At 37.4% G+C, this 21,315-nt stretch overlaps 1 protein-coding gene and 1 long non-coding RNA gene across 2 annotated transcripts; both read left to right on the top strand.

Moving 5' to 3' along the window:
- Positions 1-7,938: 7,938 nt before the first annotated feature.
- LOC121796876 lies at positions 7,939-8,484 on the top strand. Its single transcript, XM_042195648.1, has one exon. The coding sequence runs from the start codon at positions 7,939-7,941 to the stop codon at positions 8,482-8,484; it is 546 nt and encodes a 181-aa protein (XP_042051582.1).
- A 7,978-nt stretch (positions 8,485-16,462) lies between these two features.
- LOC121794084 lies at positions 16,463-18,110 on the top strand. Its single transcript, XR_006049232.1, has 3 exons — positions 16,463-16,805; positions 17,259-17,382; positions 17,955-18,110. It is a non-coding gene; the product is annotated as an uncharacterized LOC121794084 (long non-coding RNA).
- The last annotated feature ends 3,205 nt before the right edge of the window (positions 18,111-21,315 follow it).

Genomic DNA, 21,315 nt, shown 5'->3' with positions numbered 1-21,315 from the left:
ACGCGCTATGCATGTGCAACCCGAGATGAATTACTGCAGCTCGTATATTTGGACAACGTTTTTTAGACTTAAAACATACTACACCCTAGCCCCTGGGCTTGTTAAACCCTTAGGGAAAACAAGAAATGTGCGTCAAACATCGATACACGGCACAACTTAAATTAAACGGGGCAAGACAAATGTTCATTACATATCACAAATAATGCATTACAGAAACTAAAACTACGCATTACACTACATAATATGTACATTTTGTATATCTGTTTTAAAATATACCTACGCGTTATGCATGTACAACCCTAGACGAATTACTCCATCTCATGTATTTGGACAACGTTTTTTAGATTTAGAACATACTACACCTTAGCCCCCAGGGTTGTCAAACCCTTAGGGAAAACAAGAAACGTTCGCCAAACAACGACACACGGCACAACTTAAATTAAACGGGTCAGGATAAATGTTCATTACATATCACAAATAATGCATTATGGAATCTAAACTACGCATTATACTATACAAAATATACATTATGTGCAACCCCAGACCAATTACTGCAGCTCGTGTATTTGGACAACGTTTTTTAGACTTAAACCATAACCCTTAGGGAAAACAAGAAACGTGCGACAAACATCGATACACGACACAACTTAAATGAAACGGAGCAGGATAAATGTTTATTACATATCACAAATAATGCATTACAGAAACTAAAACTACGCATTACACTACATAATATGTACATTATGTATATCTATTTTAAAATATACCTACGCGTTATGCATGTGCAACCCTAGACGAATTACTCCAGCTCGTGTATTTGGACAACGTTTTTTAGACTTAGAACATACTACACCCTAGCCCCTAGGGTTGTCAAACCCTTAGGGAAAACAAGAAACGTTTGCCAAACAACGACACACGGCACAACTTAAATTAAACGGGTCAGGATAAATGTTCATTACATATCACAAATAATGCATTATAGAATCTAAACTACGCATTATACTATATAAAATATACATTATGTGCAACCCAGATGAATTACTGCAGCTCGTGTAGTTGGACAACGTTTTTTAGACATAGAACATACTACACCCTAGCCCCTAGGCTTGTTAAACCCTTCGGGAAAATAAGAAACGTGCGCCAAACATCGAAACACGACACAACTTAAATTAAACGCGTCAGTATAAATATTCATTACATATCACAAATAATGCATTACAGAAACTAAACTATGCATTATACTATACAATATGTACATTATGTGGATCGATGACCGAGTTCACGTTCACCAACACTTCAAAGTCCACGAGTTGAACCATTCAACTCACCAGCACAACCTCTTCTACCGTCGCGTTTCGCTCTACCTCACCTCCCTCCCGTCGCTCGAGGACTCCGATTTCACCAACCTCTCCGCCGGCAAAAAATCAAACGACATCGTTTTATCGCTCTACGATAATCAGACGATCCACGACGATTTCCTCGGCGCGAGAGTCTCGTGGCTGAATCGAGTGGAGAGAGACGGCGGAAGCCGGAGCTTCGTGCTGAGGATTAGGAAGAAGGATAAGCGGAGGATTCTGAAACCGTATCTCCAGCACATCCACGCGGTTTCCGATGAAATTGAGGAAAGAGAGAACGAATTGAGGATTTACACGAAAAAAAAGTGCAGAGATGGATTAGGGAGACCATAGGATTTGATTAAATCTATGAATGACATCTAGAAGGAGATAGGAGAAATTATGGGAAAAGGATATGAACACAACTCTATATATATATATATATATGGAGATGATCAAAATAAAAATGCATTTAAATCCAGAAATGCAGCCCAAATCTTGGTCCTAGGATTAGATGATCTAATGGTCAATAATTAACCAAAAACACGGAAGGTCATAATTAAGCAATTTTAGGTCATATTATAATATTTGGGTTTAATGTCATGCTAAGATCATTTTAGGTCATGATTTATTAGCATGGCCTAAAAATTAACTAACTATGACCTAAAATTGCCCTACGTATGATATTGTTCTGCGTTTCTGTATTTAAATCTAGTTTTGCATAGATCAAAACCCTATATATACGTCCCTCATCTCCCGACTTTTAAAAAAATAATAATAACAACAAAAAAGCATCATCTAAATTTCCAAAATATACCATAACTCCTAGAAACCTAGAACGAGAAGAAGGGAGGAAACGGAAGGAAAGTGTCATTGAGACAAAGAGTAATTTCCAATATCTTGGAAAGTGAATAAGGTGAGCATTCTATCCTACATACTAATGTGGATAAAAATCCCAAAGTAATTTCGAGATGAGTTTTGGTGAAAATCCAAACTCATGCTCGTCAATGTTATTGTCCCGTCATAAATGATTTATACCTATCAAACCTTGCTTGGACTAGTCTACACAAATGGACCGTGAGCCGTTGGCCTGTCATGTGACCGTCGTGGAAGGTGGCCACCTTCCCGGTACACAAATGTTAAGATATGGTAAAGGAACTTAGACCGGGGTTGAACATAGAATTTTAGCAAGCTCGGGCCTTTTAAGTGAAAATTCGTGAGTGTTGCTGTGATGATTTGACAATACTTTCAAATGTATAATTGTATCTTTCGGCAATGTGTTCATTGAGTACTCATGTACTCAACCCTGTATGTATTTCTAAATGTGCAGGTTGAGCTGCAAAATGGTGAAGCAAGGGTGTTGAGAGAAAGTTCTTTTGAGTTTGATCTAATAAGACCTTTGAAGTTCATGTCTCTATACATGAAACCGTGTTGTTTACTTCTGCTGTGAAAGCTAGAACTACTAATCCTATTTTGCATCATAACTCTATCTTTTAGTCCTATATAAACTCCTACTCAAGTAGTCCAGGATGTAGTGAATGATATTTTGATAATCTCCGGTTTGAGTTTGTACTTGTTATTGCTCATTCCTATTTCTCATCCCCACCTCTCTTAACCCTTCCCTTTTAGTCACGAATTTCCATACTATACTATCCTTAGTTAGTGCGGGCGTGACAGAGTGGTATCAGAGCCAGTTCTTTTCTGCCCTGAACCTGAGTATCATTTTTCTTTTCATTCCTCTGTCTTAACTCTTTTCCACTAGACTCTAAGGTGATCAACTCTCAACACTCTCACCTATCGCACTCAACCAGAAAAATGATTCAAAAGCCAAGTTATGTAATTAAAGAAATGAAAGAATAAAGAACGAGAAATCGGATCGAAGAAGAAAATAAGCTATTACCATCTTTCGCTTTTCTGAGCGAAAAGTAACAATAAATGGGAGATTATAACAAGTAGAAAGCAACCAAGTAACAAAACGTAAGTATGGAATCTTGAGGCAATAGAATATTATCATATTTCCTCATAATTTATTTTAATATCATAGATATAGATATACTTATGTGGCACGGAGAGATGTGAATTGACGAATGTTTTAGTGTAGATGGCCCATTTCCGACTGACTGCTAGGATGAGAACGTCACCGATACAAAGCCCAGAAGATATGATAGAAGAGTATGAGGAATGTGCTATGCACTTTAATGAAGATCTAGGAGAATATCTTGCTCGGTTTGGCAAGCTCTGGAGACGGGCCCACCGGTATAGGGTTGATGATATTAATGGGATTTCACGACTTATTAGTCTACTACCTTCTACTTGGCAGCAATGGGCTACGATGACCTCCAGGGATTATATATTTTATCGTAGGCCACGCTTTGTGTACACGGGTGTTTTCCTCCGCTTCTTAGGGGAAATTCAGTTGTGCTATACTGTTTACAGACATGCTCCTCTAGGGCCATATATATTACCCGGTGACCCCATCCCAGCAGGAGGATCCATACTTCCGGGTCAGCCGAGTATCGTGCCTGGTATGATGCCACCTTCTCCTTGGTCAGTTACTTGGGGACATAGGGCACGATATGATGCTGAGGCAGGCCCGTCACGACCACTGTCGGATGAAAGAAGGTGGTCACCATTGAGGTGGTCACCAGTGAGGATCCCTGTGGCCCAGGCACCTATGGGACATGCTACAGCGACAGACACGTCAGCAAAGAGGCGCAGACGGGGCAAGGCCCCAGCTCTTACTCCTATCGACTTGAACGATCAGCCAGCTACGGTGGGCACTGGTCGTTTATAGCCTTTACCTGCGATCCCACACATATCTTCAGTTGAGAGGACTTCTCCGGTCTCTGTTTTCCACCCGCCGACTTCAGAGGAGCTCAAGTTTAATGCCTGGATATTTAGTCATTTTGATGAGATGACTCGTGAACGATATAGGCCAGGAGGGAATCGTATGACTGCCATCATCATTAGCAGTTATGATGATAAAGACTCTGAAGAAGAGCCAGAAGAAGGTCCGACCTGCAAGTCAGAAGCCAGTGTCACGAAACCTACAACACCTTAGTAATATAGTAGATGTGATCACTGTACTTATCCGAAACAGACTCGTTATAAGACTGTTCTGATATGTGTTTTTGTTTTGTGTATAGTAGCTACTACTTTTTATATGATGCATATATGGGTACATGTGTTTCATGTTTAGGTTTTGACGAAGTTTTGGATAGTAGCATGATGCTTGTAAAACTATATTTTGTACAAAAAGTCATTTTTGGTTATCCCAAAAGGCAATTTTCACATGTATATATATGTACATATTTTCAATGACTTCATTATCTTTATTGGTGTTGTTGATTCGATTGTATTGTTGAATAATTTTAGTCTGACACAATACAAATAGCGTTTATTTATTTATTTATTTTTATCAATCTAAATGGTTTTATCGCATATACACATACACGTAAAGACTTATAAAAAATGTTTTTGTCAATTTAGAATGCCACCAAGGAAAGTTGGGAGACCTCGAGGGAGAGGGAGAGGGAGAGGATGAGGAATTGGAATAGTGCCACCACCCGAACATGAAGAATTTGAGGAACAACGAAATAACTCCACCACCCCACCACCTCTAGTACCAGATCGAAGAAAAGAAGAGATTTTCTTGAAACAAAAACCACCAATATTTGATGGGATAGGTGGTCCGACGGATGCAGAGACTTGGATACGCTTAATTGAATGCATTTTTGGCTTATTTCACTTCACAGATCCAGAGCGTTTAATTTGTGTGTCTTTCCAATTAAAAGGGTCAGCAGATTACTGGTTGGAGGCACGGAAAAAAATAATGGGGGCTCAAGAGTTAACTAATATGACTTGGGAGCAATTCAAAGAAGGATTCTATGAGAAATATATTCCCAAAAGTTACCGGAAGAATAAGGAAATAGAATTTTATAATCTGAAACAAGGGAGGATGTCAGAAACAGATTACGAGCGTATATTCACTAACATGTCCAGATATGCCCCGAATCAGGTTAACACGGAGGAGAAAATGGCTGAAAAATTTTGTGGTGGGTTGACATGAAATAAGAATGACACTGGCAAGCCATGGTGGGTTATCTTATTTTGAATCTCTTAAAAGAGCGCTTGCCATTGAGTCAACAATGTCAGTAGAGAAACCTATGCCTAGTGTACCACCGCCACGTGCTCAAATTCAAAGTCCAGGAGAAAAAAGAAAGTGGGATGGTAATCAAACTCAATATGAACAAAAGAAACCATGGTATGGCCAAGATCGTGCACAGAACTTTCCGAGACCGTCTACTTTCAATTCACCGGGAAGCCGGCCAAGTCCCATTCCATGCTCCAATTGTAACAAGATACATAATGGGATATGTAGAGCCGGGACTGAAGCTTGTTATAAGTGTGGTAAAATTGGTCATTTTGCTAAAGATTGTCCAACCAAGTCTTATAGAAGGGGTACAGGACCTATCCACTAGCACAACACTCCCAGCTACGGGCGGTAAATGCACAACCTCAGAGACGTCAGCAACAACCCCCACGACGTCTGCAACACCATCAAGTGAGGCTTCCAACACAGGCCAGGGCCTACGCACTGAGGCGGGGGCAGCCTGAGGGAGAAAAGGGAAATCTGGCAGGAAATCGGTCATTTTATTATTTGATACTGGCGCTTCACATTCTTTTATATCGGACTCTTGTGTTGATACCTTGAAACTGACTACTGAACCAGCTGAATATAAAATTAAGGTAACCTTACCCGTCGGGGGAATTATAGAAATCACTCGAACTTGCTCGAACATAGAAGTCTTGTTGGGAGAACATAAGATCCTAGTTAGTAGTTTGAAAGTCCTGAAGATGTGTGATGTTGACCTTATACTAAGAATGGATTGGTTGGCTGAAAACCATGTCACCATCCAATGCAAAGAAAGAAAAATTTTCTTTCAAAACACAAGCAAAGAACGGACAAGTTTCTATAGGGTCACCATGAATAAACGAAAATCCATAATCCCTGCCTTACAAGCAACAACAATAATAAGAAAAGGGTGTCCCGCTTACCTCATTTAACGGAAAGAGGAACATAAGAAAGAAATGAAAATTGAGGATGTGAACGTCGTGCGTGAGTTTCCGGACGTGTTTCCTGATGTTAGGGTTGCCACCTGATAGACAATTGGAATTTAACATTAATTTGGAACCTGGATCTGCCCCAATATCGAAAGCACCATACCTGATGGCGGCAAAGGAGTTGGGAGAACTCAAGATACAGTTACATGAACTCATGGACCTAGGCTTTATCAGACTTAGCGCATCACCATGGGGAGCTCCTGTACTCTTTGTCAAAAAGAAGGATAGATCGCTAATAATGTGTATTGACTATCGGGAACTGAACAAGCTAACACTTAAGAATAAATACCCATTGCCGAGGATAGACGATTTATTCGATCGGCTCAGAGGTGCTAGTGTATTCTCCAAAATGGATTTAAGATCTGGTTATCATCAGTTAAAGATTTGGCCAGAATATTTACCCAAAACGGCTTTTCGCACCCGATATGGTCACTATGAATTTTTAGTAATGCCTTTTGGATTGACTAATGCCCCTGCTGTATTTATGGATCTCATGAATCGCGTATTTCATCCCTATCTGCATAAGCTCGTCTTGGTCTTCATAGACGATACACTCATCTACTCGAAGGGTGTAAAGGAACATGAGGAACATTTCAGAGTTGCATTAGAAACCTTGAGGACTGAAAAGCTCTATGAAAAATTTAGCAAATGTGAATTTTGGCTGAATGAGGTGAACTTCCTTGGACACGTGGTAACTGCGGAAGGCATTCGAGTGGATCCGGCAAAAGTGGAGGCTATACAAAACTGGAAATCACCAACCACCCCTAATGAAATTAGAAGCTTCCTTGGGTTGGCTGGCTACTACAGAAGGTCCATTGAAGGTTTCTCCAAGATTGCTAGGCCAATGACGCAACAACTTAAAAAGGGCATCAAGTTTGTGTGAACTTCAGAATGCGAACACAGCTTCCACTACTGAAGGAAAATTTAACAACAGCTCCGGTATTAGCAGTCCCTGAATCAGGAACGAACTATGTAGTTTACACTGATGCCTCAAAGAATGGGTTGGGTTGTGTGTTGATGCAAAATGGGAAAGTAATTGCTTATGCGTCACGGCAACTGAGGCCCCAAGAGATGAATTACCCAACGCATGATTTGGAATTAGAGAAGTTAGCTCTGTTGTATGTCCAAGAGATCATACGCCTGCATGGAATCCCGATAACAATCACATCGGATCGAGATCCGAAACTCACCTCAAAGGTTTGCAAAAGCTTGCAGAAGGAACTGTGCTCAATACTAAATTTTAGCACAGCATTTCATCCACAAACGGATGAACAGTCAGAAAGAACGATTCAGACCCTAGAAGATTTGTTACGAGCAGTCATACTGGATAAGGGGAAGTAGTTGGGAATCCGTTTTGCCCTTGATAGAATTTGCATACAATAATAGCTACCAGGCGACCATTGATATGGCACCATACGAGAAATTATATGGAAGGAAGTGCAGATCGCCACTTTACTGTGATGAAGTTGGTTAAAGAAAGATGCTAGGTCCAGATTTGATAAATGACATGATTGAGATCGTGAGACAAATCCGATTGAGAATCAAGGAGGCACAAGATCGGCAAAAGTCTTATGTCGATGCACGTCGGACGGATCTGAACTTTAACATTGGAGATAAGGTGTTTTTGAAGGTATCTCCTTCTAATGTGATAACTAGGTTTGGAATCAAAGGAAAATTGAAGCCACGTTTCATCTGGCCTTACGAGATTCTTGACGGAGTAGGTCCGGTGGCATATCGTTTGGCATTACCACCAAGCCTTGGGAATGTACACAACGTGTTTCATGTATCTCAACTCTGGATATATGTTTATGACCCGAAGCACATAATCCACTATGAAGAGGTTAGTCTAATACCAGATTTAAACTATGAAGAGAAACCTATAGCTATCCTTGATCAAAAGATACAACAGTTACAGAATAAGTCAATATCAATAGTGAAAGTTTTGTGGAATCATCATGGACAAGAAGAGGCAACATGGGAGTTAGAGGAAAAAATGAGGGAACAATACCCAGAAATGTTTATGTAAGAAACAACAAATTTCGGGATGAAATTTTTTTTTAAGGAGGAGAGGATGTGACGACCCGAACTTTTGATATTATAAAATGTAAGAAGTGATGGCTAAATATGTATATAAATAACAATTGAAAACTGAATATTGGTTTTTTTGAACTTGAAGCCTTATATAGTTCTATGATAAAGTTGTGAGTTCAGGGCGAGCCATGTAGAAAGTTTCGTTGTAAATTGTTAGTTGTCGAAGTTGTTGCCACCAATTATAATAAATGCATAACTCAAATAAAATAGTAACCCCAAAAAAAATATTATGTTGGCCAAATTTAAGCATCGAATATAGTAGTCGATATATTATTAAAATTTAACAACAATAATATTAATGTGATGAATAGTGAATCTAGATAATCTCTAGTATTCAATATCAAAAAGACATAAAGTATAAAAGTGGAAGGAATAACCAAACTCGTACATCCATCAAATATTAAATTAGGATAATAATAAAAAAATTCCATCATTATACCTAACTATAGCAATGCTTATTAAAGGTACCAAATAATATACATGTAGTAACATCAACTATGCATAAGCTACGTGTAACAACAAAATCATATATATATATATAGGGGTGTGTTAAGGTCCTTCGCAGCTTTTCAGTCCAAGCTTCAATTAGATCACAGCCCTTGGATCCTTGAATTAGATGGTTGTGATTATCTGCATTATTACAGTATAATGGTGCATTATTAGTCGGTGTGCATTATTCAACTGAAAATCGGCATTATTACACTATAATGGTGCATTATTAGTCGGTGTGCATTATTCAACTGAAAATCTGCATTATTAAATGAGACGTGGCATCAATCTAACCGTCGGATGATAAAATCGTGGAGCTAAGATTAAAAAGGACAATAGAACAAAAGATACAAAAAGGAAATGAATACATCCATATATATATATATATATATATATATATATATATATATATATGTGTGTGTGTGTGTGTGTGTGTATACGTCCCTCATCTCCCGACTTTTAAAAAATAATAATAACAACAAAAAGGCATCGTCGAAATTTCCAAAATATACCATAACTCCTAGAAACCTAGAACGAGAAGAAGGGAGGAAACGGAAGGAAAGTGTCATTGAGACAAAGAGTAATTTCCAATATCTTGGAAAGTGAATAAGGTGAGCTTTCTATCCTACATACTAATGTGGATAAAAATCCCAAAGTAATTTCGAGATGAGTTTTGGTGAAAATCCAAACTCATGCTCGTCAATGTTATTGTCCCGTCATAAATGATTTATGTCTATCTGCGTTGGTTATGCCAAATATGTTATAATCGAATTCAGGTTCAAGTAAGGCCGCAAACCTTGCTTGGACTAGTGTACACAAATGGACCATGAGCCGTTGGCCGGTCATGTGACCGTCGTGGAAGGTGGCCACCTTCTCGGTACACAAATGTTAAGATATGGTAAAGGAACTTAGACCGCGGTTGAACATAGAATTTTAGCAAGCTCGGGCCTTTTAAGTGAAAATCCATGAGTGTTGCTGTGATGACTTGACAATACTTTCAAATGTATAATTGTATCTTCTGGCACTGTGTTCATTGAGTACTCATGTATTCAGCCCTGCATGTATTTCTAAATGTGTAGGTTGAGCTGCAAAATGGTGAAGCAAGGGTGTTGAGAGAAAGTTCTTTTGAGTTTGATCTAATAAGACCTCTGAAGTTCATGTCTCTATACATGAAACCGTGTTATTTACTTCCGCTGTGAAAGCTAGAACTACTAATCCTATTTTGCATCATAACTCTATCTTTTGGTCCTGTATAAACTCCTACTCAAATAGTCCAAGATGTAGTACATGATATTTTGATAATCTCCAGTTTGAGTTTGTACTTGTTATTGCCCATTCCCATTTCTCATCCCCACCTCTCTTAACCCTTCCCTTTTAGTCACGAATTTCCATACTATACTATCCTTAGGTAGTGCGGGCACGCACGATTCAACATAATAGCAACCCTAGCACCGCTAGTTATTAATCATCACTATCCAATATATCAGGATTATTGGGTTGCGAAAAACCTGCACCATTTGATAAGTCCAAGTAATGCATAACCAATACCGTATGCTCAATGCTAACGTATGTAGATTAAGAAATACTCCCTCTGTCCCATTAGAAATGAAACGTTTTCCTTTTTGGTCTGTCCCATTAAAAATGAAATGTTTCTAAAAATGGAAACAATACTCTCTCTACTTTTTCTTCTCTCTTACTTTACTCTCTCTTCATTAACTCACAAAACAACACTACATAAAATCTCGTGCCGAAAAGCAAATGTTGCATATTTAATGGGACGGAGGGAGTAGTTATTTATCAAGACTTAGTCTTTCAGTAGATAGCATAAAGACACGTTTTGCTGTTAGATCCATTCAGTGCTATACCATACCAACGTCATCTTATTTCAGAAAGGTTTAGAAATAATCGGACTTACATTGCAACCTTTCACGATAGGCAGTCTAAGCCTATCTGAGTTATGAAATCCTTCTTTCTCTTTTGCAAAGCATTGCATAGAACCGACTGTGTTACCTTAAAGTGGATGATGCTCACAACCAGTCTACTAAGCAAAAGACTTAGACTTTGTTTACTTCTTATACATTTAAATGTTTATAAAACATCGTATAAATGCACAAGCAAACACAGTGTAACAATATATTGATTCTATTCGTGAAAATTGCTCGAATAATACTGAATCGGGTTAAAAGTGGATTGTAGAGTTTTACGTATTTAAGCAAGATTCTGTTCGTGCTCGAAACATGCTTTTCAGTATACCAAACCTAACATAAACAACAATTTAAGACTTCATAAAATATGATATAAAAAAAACCATGTAAAGGTACCTTAAAACATTTCCATCGGTGGTCAAGGCCGTGGAACATTTCTAACCCGAAATATACATAATTCTACGTGATTATTTTACTAATATGTCATTCTATTATTAAATGCATTACAGATATATTGAATAAATATCATGGAAGATAACATTTACTAATTCATGAGAAATTAATATAGTTAAACGTATATATTTCGATTCTTTAAAGTTTTAGAGCGAATGTTATTATAAATAAGTATTAATATATTATAGGGTAGTGTTATATTGCTAACTCAATACTAATTCAATATTTAATTAGTAACTACAATTAAATAATTGCTCTTAGATATTCAAATCAAGGGCCTAGATCATCATCCCTGAAATGTCAATACGATCGAAAAACGTCAACAAGGGTATTAAGGTTAATTTAAAACAAATTAATTTTAACTAACTTTTAAAAAAATATCACATAACTTTAAAAGGCATATAACTTTCTCGATTTAAATTATTTTTTCGCACAACATATATCAAATTAAAGATAATTTCATAAGGATTCTAACGAGATCTCACTTGCATATGTTCTGATGTCAAAATTTGAAAAAAAAAATCAAAAATTTTCAATATTTTCGTACAACAACAAATGTCAACATAGTATATAAAATATGTCAATATAATACATGTAGAATGTCATTCTTAAAGCAATGTGTTGACACAAGTAATATGTTGACATTCTCAAAGTATTGTATTAATATTTTCAAAACACTATATTGACATTTTCATTCAAAATCTTAATTTGGTAGTTTTTTTATTTTTTTTTATTTAATTAATAAAAACGAAAATTATACGTGGCAAATTTTAGACCACTAGATATCTAAAATCATATGGTCTTAAATTAATTGTAGTTAGCAACTAGAGAGTGATCACTCCCATATATTATATGCATTAATGTATATATGTGTGCATGGGAAAGTATATAATACGTATTTGGATAGATATGTGCACTTATATAAAGTAAATTGAATAATTGGTTATAACTATGGACTATATATTGAATTCTTTTTATTTTACATTCCAACACGTAGTAAATTAGAAGACACGTGTTTATCTATGAAATGATCTATACACTTATTTAAATCGGTTGAACTAGATTTGTCCGGGGATTAGCCAATTACTTAGAGCATCCGCAACGACGCCACCCGCCGCCGCTGCGCTCGCGCCGCTCATGCCAACGAGCAGCTGACGTGGCGCGCCCTCATTCGTCAACGGCATAGCCGTTGGGTTTAAATAATTTTATTTTTTTTAAATCAGTTTTTAATTAAAAAAACCGATAAAAAAAAAATTCACTTCCCAAAAAAATTATATCCGTTTATAACCGTTTTTTCCCACTTTTTAATTTTTTTTTAAATTTTTTTTACCCCAAAAATACACACTTTCATCTATAAATACCCCCAATTTCACTCCCAAAAATTCACATCAAACTACACAATTCTCATCATCATTCTCTCATCTCATTCTCATCTTCAATCTCTCATATCCATTTTCATCTTCATTCTCTCATACCCTACAACATCACTATGTCCGGCCAAGGCGATAACCCTACGGGCTCCCACGGTTGGAACCCCGAATGGTTCGGTTCACAACCGTTTCCTAGTCCGGAAACGGAATATTCGGCCCCTTCTCAAACCCAAGATTCGGCCGTTCCGGGTGGCTACCGTCCATAGCCAATCGATGACCAAGGTGCCTCCGAAGGACGATACGGGTGGACACAGGAGCCTAGGCCGACCGCCCCTCCCAACCTCCGCAAGCTCCTACTCGCGACAGCGGTGTCCGCACACCGTACACGCCGGCGGAGATGGATAAATTGTTCAAGGCGTACTTCGAAATCTCCGAAGATGCGGCGGTTGGCACGAACCAATCGAGCGATCACTTTTGGTGGCGCGTATCTCGCCGGTACAATGCAAACCGGCCGCCGGGAACGATCGAGCGCAACGAGAGTATGGTGCGCAACTGCATCGGCCAAGCCAACGACGAAATTGGCAAGTTCAATGGTTATTTCCTCCAGGAGTCGCGGAATGCCGGGAGCGGCCGGAGCGAGGTCGACATCATCACTGCGGCGCTGAGCACATACCAATCCATGAACGGTAAGTCGTTCAAGTACCTCAATGTTTGGCAGGAAACGCGGTTCCACCCGAGGTATTTGGGAGGCGTAACATCCTCCTCTAGCGGCTCCTCCAAACGGTCAAGGTCGGTATCCCTATCCGACTCCGGCTCCGAAGAAGTGGCTAGCCAACTCGCCGGAGCTAACTTGGGTAGCCCCGACGCCGGACCAAGCGGTTCCCAACGCCGATCGCAAGGAAGGAAGAAGGCCGCGGCCGAGCGCCGGCACTCCGCGACTCCATCGGCCCCCGCCCTCGAACCCGCACCCTCTGTTCCACCTCCACCCCCGAACAACTCGTTGTGGGCCCTTTTGGCCCAACTCAATAAGGCCGATAGGTCAACTATGACCCCCACGCAACTTCAAACGCACGAGGGCATGATAGTGGGTCTCCAAAAATAATTGGGGTTGTTGCCGCCGGATGAGTAGTCTTCCTCGGGTAATATTAGCCAATAATTATGTAATTTTTAATTTTTAGTATTTTAATTATGTAATTTTAATTTTTGGGATTTTAATTATGTCTTTTTTATTTTATTTGTATTTTGTAATATTTATTTTGATTTTTTTAATGAATTTTAGTATTATGGAAATGTTTATGTTTAATTGAATATTAAATTAATTGTGCTCGTCCTTGCGGAAGAGCACAGTTGTGGGTGTTGTGCTCTTGCTAGAGAGCAGGCATGAATAGTACCGCCCGGACGCACAATCGTGCTGCTGGCAAGAGCACGGTTGTGGATGCTCTTAAAGCTTAATAAAAAAAAAGATAGTGGCGTGAAAAAAAAAGAAGAGAAAAAAGGCCAACGAGAGAGAAATGGAAATACTCATAATCGCCTATGTACGATCAAGGATTGTGCACGGGAATGGGAATCAGAGATTCGATTAGATTACATGTCGTGTCGTCAGATTCGATTAGATTACATGTGGTCTCATGTATGTATAAATCATACTGTACGAATCTAATATGATTATATGTTATTTGATAGTGATGGTGAAAAATTATGGTATTTATATTAGATTGGTGTAATAGATATGCTTTACATATGGTATGGGGCTCATATGAATCATATGACTAAAGAGGATCTGTGACGGCCTTGCTCTGGATCTGAAATCACAATAGACATATTGGGACCTTCGGGTCAATCACAGTGGGACCTTCGGGTCAATTCATATTGGGACCTACGGGTCAAATCACAATGGGACCTACGGGTCAAATTACAGTGGGACCTGATGCACTTTTTATTAGTACTAAAAATACCTGCAAGTATACATGGTAGATCTAGTACAGCTAAAGGTCAGTACCGGGATATCGGGAATATAATTGCAACTAGCTATCATGTACTAAGCGACATATACTATCTAAAGAAACATGAGTTTTGGGCTTAAATAAATAAAACAAATAAAATAAAGCAAGTAAATTAGGCAAATAGGGGAATTCCAAGAATAGTGGTTTCACAATTATGGTTATACAAATTCTAACTAAAACACCCTAGCCCAGTTCGTACTTCGATAGAACGAGTCACATAAGTTTTGCACATGCGGCACAAGCGTAGATTACTAACACTAGGGGCGTCAATCCTAGATCTGTAACTCCCAAAAGCTCATAAGACCCTTATAAAGTCCTCACTCTCAATTAACAGTGTCTTTTTAAGGGAAGCTAATTGTAGTGTCTACTAAGTGGATCTAACTCGCCAACCTCCTCTCACGATTATGTAGCAAGTTATATTAAATCATCACCGAATGTATCACTCAAACGTGAAGTATTATAGAACAACTTAGGGAAGAAACGAAGTAAAAATAAAACGGATATTAAATAGTAAAATGGAATTGTATAAACCAATAAAAGTTACTAACACATCCAAAGAAATCTTATAGTTTAGCTACTTATAGACAAATAGCAAAAACTACAAATTAGAGTACAAAACATAAAGAAAAAGCAAACAAAACCCAATGATGAATTGTTGTGCAATCTTTAGTCTTCTCTTGTCTTTCTTCAATCTCAAAGAATGGTAATGGAATGATCGATGGAGAAATTATGGTCGGAGAAAAAGGGGGGCATGAAGGCTCCCCTTTTGGAGGCTATGAATTGGTGAATATTATGAATTAGGTTATGTGGTATATATAGGCTTGAAAAGGACTTAAATTGGGTAAAAAGTTTCCTCAGAGCAATAGTAAATAAGGAATTTTTGTGCCCCTTAGGTTAAGGAAAAGATTTGGATTCACAAGGTAATGTCTTCTTTCCTTCTTTGAATTTCCGCCTAAAATTCTGCACTTCACAGCTTTGCGCGACTTTAGTAGAACGGCCATAACTTTCTACACATAACTCCGATTGAGATGATCTAGGTACCAACGTGAATCTCTTTCGAAGACGAAGAAAATGACATGTAGAAATCCCTGATCAGACTTCAGGATCGCCAGAAAATTGAGTTTGAACACAGGCTTTCGTGCGCGACCGGGCCCAGCGGGGCGCTGGAGATAGTCAGAACGTTCTGGAGTGATTTTCAGCGACCGCTGGCGTGCGCCAGCAGTCCGCTAGGTTGCCTTCCGCTCCAGCTTCTGAACTTTAACGTTTTTATGCCCTTTTTAGCTCTATTTTGCACATTTATCACAAAACACGTCAAAATAACAAAATAGATAAAATATGCAAATAATGGACACTCAAAACGGACCACAAAATGGCCTTAAAATAGTGCAAAATCTGAGCGTATCAGGACCTTCGGGTCAATTCATATTGGGACCTTCGGGTCAAATCTTATTGGCACCTTCAGGTCAAATCATATTGGCATATTGGAAATCCCGGGCAGATACCAGACTTGATTTGTCACATAATAATAAACTGATTTCAAAATAATTGCCAGGAAAAGAAACATTTAGTCACACTTCTGTTATGAAGCGAGTTATCATTATTTATTTCACCAAAATTAAAAATATATCGGCTCCAAATATACAATTATTTACCCCTCCCCGCCAAATTTATTCCCCAAAAATCTCAATTTTCAGCTTCTCACTCATTTTGCACTTAATTTTAGCCATCTACGGAGAAAACCACTACTTCTATGTACTCTGTAATCTACTGCCAAGAAATAACAAAGCAAGCAACAAAGCTTAATGTTTTTCTCTTAGGAAACTTGTATTCACGATCGATCTCCGCCCTATTGTCTCGTTTTTTTCAATTTGAAGGTTTAAACTTTTTAATTGTGTTTAATTTGTAAAGGTTACAAGGAAATTAGATTCAACCACCGGCGAAGTTAAGAAGCTCAGTCGCTACCGCACCAGAACCTGTTGGTCTTGGGTTTCAAAAATCGGAAGTACTCCTGAGAAGGTGAGTTCTCACTTCATACCCAAATTGTTGTTTGGGCTCTAGTGACAAAATAAGAATCTTAGCAAGTTTCTGTGTAATCCCAAAATAATGATATGATATATGTTTTGTTCAATTAATTAGAGATTGCTTATGTGGTCCTCTATTTCTTTTTAGTTTTCCTTATGAATATTAGTTGATGTGTATATATAGACTTAGAATTAGACTGATTGTGGCTCATATTTGTTTATTGTCTTAGAAATAGGATACTAATATTATGATCATGACAAACATTGGTGGATATGTGGCTTTCCAGGAAATTCCATACGTTCTTTTAACCTTATTCTTATTCAATCTGAAGGAGAGGATGCATATTGTTGATTCATCAATTTCTTTTCTAGATTCTCATGTTGTATTCCATTCGTAGATTTTAGCCCCGAGACTCATGTTAAATTCAAGATCCATCTCTCTTTTCAGCTTTTCTTTGAACTTTGTGGAATGGAATCAATAGAAGCTGAGAAGCCTCTTAGCATACAAAATATGTGTGGATCTTTGTTGCAGCGACTACTGGAATCCTAATGTAGCAACTATAGCAACTTAGGTAAATTCTCATGATATTTGTTTAAGTTAGGCCGCAGTTGCTGCATTAGCTCACAATTTCTGTGGAAAATTTGGGATAACGTTGGTGAAAGTGATGAAGAGCGAGACAAAATTCTTCTTCAATTCAATGAGGAGTGCTTGGTTGTATACAAGCGAAAGGTTGACCTGGCTGTGAAGTCTAAGTTAGCTTTCTCATTTACTATATTTGTTAAGCATTTGTTAAGTTATTTAACATGTGGCTTATGTTTTGACATGCATTGATCTGACTTTTTAATGCTCACTTTTCATATGAATCTTATTATCACATATACTTAGTACTCAATACTAGCTAAATTCTTGCTATGAAGCTGACACATGTATGAGTTCTTGCATGTGGTTTAAATCATTGGATGTAGTTTTGTTAAGAGTACTTTTTTGAACATCAGTTCAGAACACTCTGGATTATCACGTAATATCATTCTCAAATATGTGTTTAAGTTCTATTTTACTTTAACTCTTCAAGAATTAGTGTGATCTATTTTTCATTCCATGCCATTGGGCAATTATAACAATGTATGTCTTTGTCTAATGTAGTTACGATTCACTATCCCTATCATTGCCGAAAAATGGGTTTTGTCCTCCATCGGAGTTAAATGGAGAAGTTGGAAGCATTATTCGAAAACGAGGTATTGGGCTGACGTACCTATCGAGCCGTTAATACATGACAAGGATGACAGAGTTTTGGAAGATCAATTGTCTTACTTACTGGAGAACGGAAAACACAAAGGTTTATTCTAGTTTTTCTATGTGTAATGATATTTCATTTAAGCTATGAATCTACTTATCATTTTGATTTTTGACTTGCTATTTGAATATACGTAAGAGAAACCAAAAAGCTCGAGCAAAGAAGTTAGTGAATCAAAGAACAGGAAAGACGTTATTTGCGCAAGTTAAAGCTAAATTGGTAATGTTTTCTTTTTTCTATCTTTAATTTCATCATTATTTTTATGACAGATTAGTAGCCTAACAATATACATATTCCATATTTCCCTCATCACAGGCTATGGCTCAAGTTGATATGGTTCTTTTTTTTAGTTTTGAAATACATTGCATATTAAAAATGGTTATTAATATATTTGTTTTCTTGGAGGTTGGGACATATGTTTCTCTAAGAAGTTTTCTCACAAAAAAAATTGTTACTAAGGGATTTATTCATAGCATCGATCCAACTACTAGAGTTGGCGGACATATATAAGAATTGGTGTGAGATAAGTGTCGTAGTTGTGATTGAACCTAAGACCAAGTTTATCGGTCCTCCTTGGCCGACCTCCACGTCAATTTCAACTAAATAAAAAATAAAAATTGAAACAAGAGGCATCTCTCTCTCCTTGACCGAGGCCTCCTCCATGGCAAACACCAACCGCCCGGTCTCCATTCTATTTTATTTCATCAACCAATGAGATTGTGTCAAATGGCACAATCTCATTGGTTGTTATTATTTTTTTATAATTAAAATATCTTTAATATATTATATTAAAAAGTATATCACAATTCATAATTTTTCTTCCTCTATAAATAGAGACCACATTTGCTATAGTTTTGCATACAAAAAAATATCATCTTTTCTCCTCCTATAATCCTTGTTTGATAAAATTTCATATTTTTTAGTTCCCTTTGTTTCTGACCGGAGGATGATGAGAATAATATATTCTCCGATTCCCCAAATTTCTATCATTCCCAAAATTTAATCCTTCTCAATATTATTTCCCTAGCTTTGATGATTTTCTGAATTCTGATCAATTCCAAAGTTCATTTTCAATTTCGTATTTCAGTTATTGTAATTTATGTTTTTTATTTGTATGTTTTTATAATTTTTAGTTTGTCATTTATTACGTTTTTCTATAAATTTACAATAATAAGTATTTCATGTAATAATAATATTATTAAAAAATAATATAAAAATAAATATATAATAGTGTGCTTGGGTGGTCATTGATAAACCATGAAAATATGTGTGGTTGGGTTGGATGAATATTAATTATGTGGAAGATGATGTGGAGGAGATAGAAATGAATTAAATATTGAAAAATTGGATGGTTGAGTTGGGTTAGATTGAGTGGTTGCTGATAAACTTAGTCTAAGAAGCAATTGATCAGGCCATATGATAACTTTCAAGAGCTTTCCCAAATACTTAGTCATATGATTGGTTGGCCACTATCTTTGGTATATTCTATCATTTATTTATTAACATATAATTACCGAATGCATTTCAGTTTGATTCATAATTCATATCCGTCTTACACATACAGGTGACACCCATTGAATGACATCCATTGGATATTTATAATTTCTCAATCCACATTTAGATGACATGTACTTTAAATTTGATTACTAATTATACTGTTTGTGTTGGGGTTGACAGCGGAAGCGTGCGTTCATAACGGATCACATAAATTCTGATCCATTTAGCACATTATTTAGATTAATTCTATTCGCGTAATTCTCACATGTATCATGCTCATAACTTGAATTTAAACATGCTTTAGCGCAATTAACACCTAAAACATGCTTACTGCAGAGTTAGCCAATTTACCTCGTTGATTCTCCAAAGAATCGAAGATGGCTCGTGTCTTCTCCACGTGAAGATCTTGAGTACTAAACCACAGATCTTCTGACTGGTTCCCGGACTGTAATCTGATATCAGTGTGGACTGATCTCACCAGAATACTAGGACTTGAATAAAGAATACGGACACTGCTCACGGAGGGAGCTGAAAATCGTCCCTCTTAGAGAAAGAGAGGGGGACAAAATTTTTGATGAAAATACAAGTGTCTATTTTCTGTCTCCTTTATTCTCCTATTTATAATAAGCCACATATTGGGCCCAGTCAGGGATCTATGGAAAAATTTGGATATGGCCTCCCCCAATTAGTTTTTTACTAATTAAATTAAACCCACAATTTAATATAAGCTTACATTGGAATATTACGAGCAGCCACTACAGAAGTAATATTGCACTGCCCATCCAAATCCGAAATTACAAGTATTCCGGGTTTCCATTTGTTTGTCATTTATTTCCCGTGAGATAGAAACATTAATTAATTAATTAATTAATGCATGCTATGGACTTCATTAATTAACATATTATTAACTCCAAGAGTGGACTTAGCAAGAAATGCTTATTCATTATTCATAGAGTAATCAAACTCCAACTAGCTAGGTTCCGAATAATAAAATCTTGTTTCGAGCCCCTCTTATGGACGTTATCAAACGAGACTCACCTCGCGCACGATTCAATATAATAGCAATCCTAGCACCGCTAGATATTAATCACCACTACCCAATATACCAGGATTCTTGGGTTGCGAAAAACCCGCACCTTTTGGTAAGTCAAAGTAGTGCATAATCAATACCGTATGCTCAATGCTAACGTACATTGATTAAGAAATTAATTATCAAGACCTCATCTTTCAGTAGATAGCATAAAGACTCGTCTTGCCGTTAGATCCAATTCAGTTTTATACCACACCAATGTCATCTTATTTCAGTAAAGCTTAGAAATATGCGGACTGACATTGCAACCTTTCACGATAGGTAGTCTAGGCCTATCTAGGTTGTGAAATTCTTCTTTTTCTTTGTTTAGAACTGACCGTGTTACCTTAAAGTGGACGATGCCCACAACCGGTCTACTAAAACAAAGACTTAGACTTGGTTACGTTGCTTATACATTTAAATATGCAATAAACATCCATTAAATGTAAAACATAACAACATTATTATAAAATAATCTATTTTATTCCTTTGGAAAATATCATATAGAGTTTTACAGTATTCAATCACTCGAAAGGTGATTTCTAGTATACAAACTCTAACAATCTCCCACTTATACTCAAAACAGCTTTCGAGTATACAAAGTATATGTGCAACACGTCTAGTTCTCTCACTTATACTGAAAG

Source organism: Salvia splendens, chromosome 3, assembly GCF_004379255.2.
Source record: "Salvia splendens isolate huo1 chromosome 3, SspV2, whole genome shotgun sequence".
NCBI lineage: Eukaryota > Viridiplantae > Streptophyta > Magnoliopsida > Lamiales > Lamiaceae > Salvia > Salvia splendens.
This window is presented reverse-complemented; position numbering and strand designations above follow the sequence as displayed.

Coding starts and splice junctions, on each gene's coding strand:
- LOC121796876 (XM_042195648.1), top strand. CDS start 7,939: ATGCTAGGTCCAGATTTGATAAATGACATGATTGAGATCGTGAGACAA.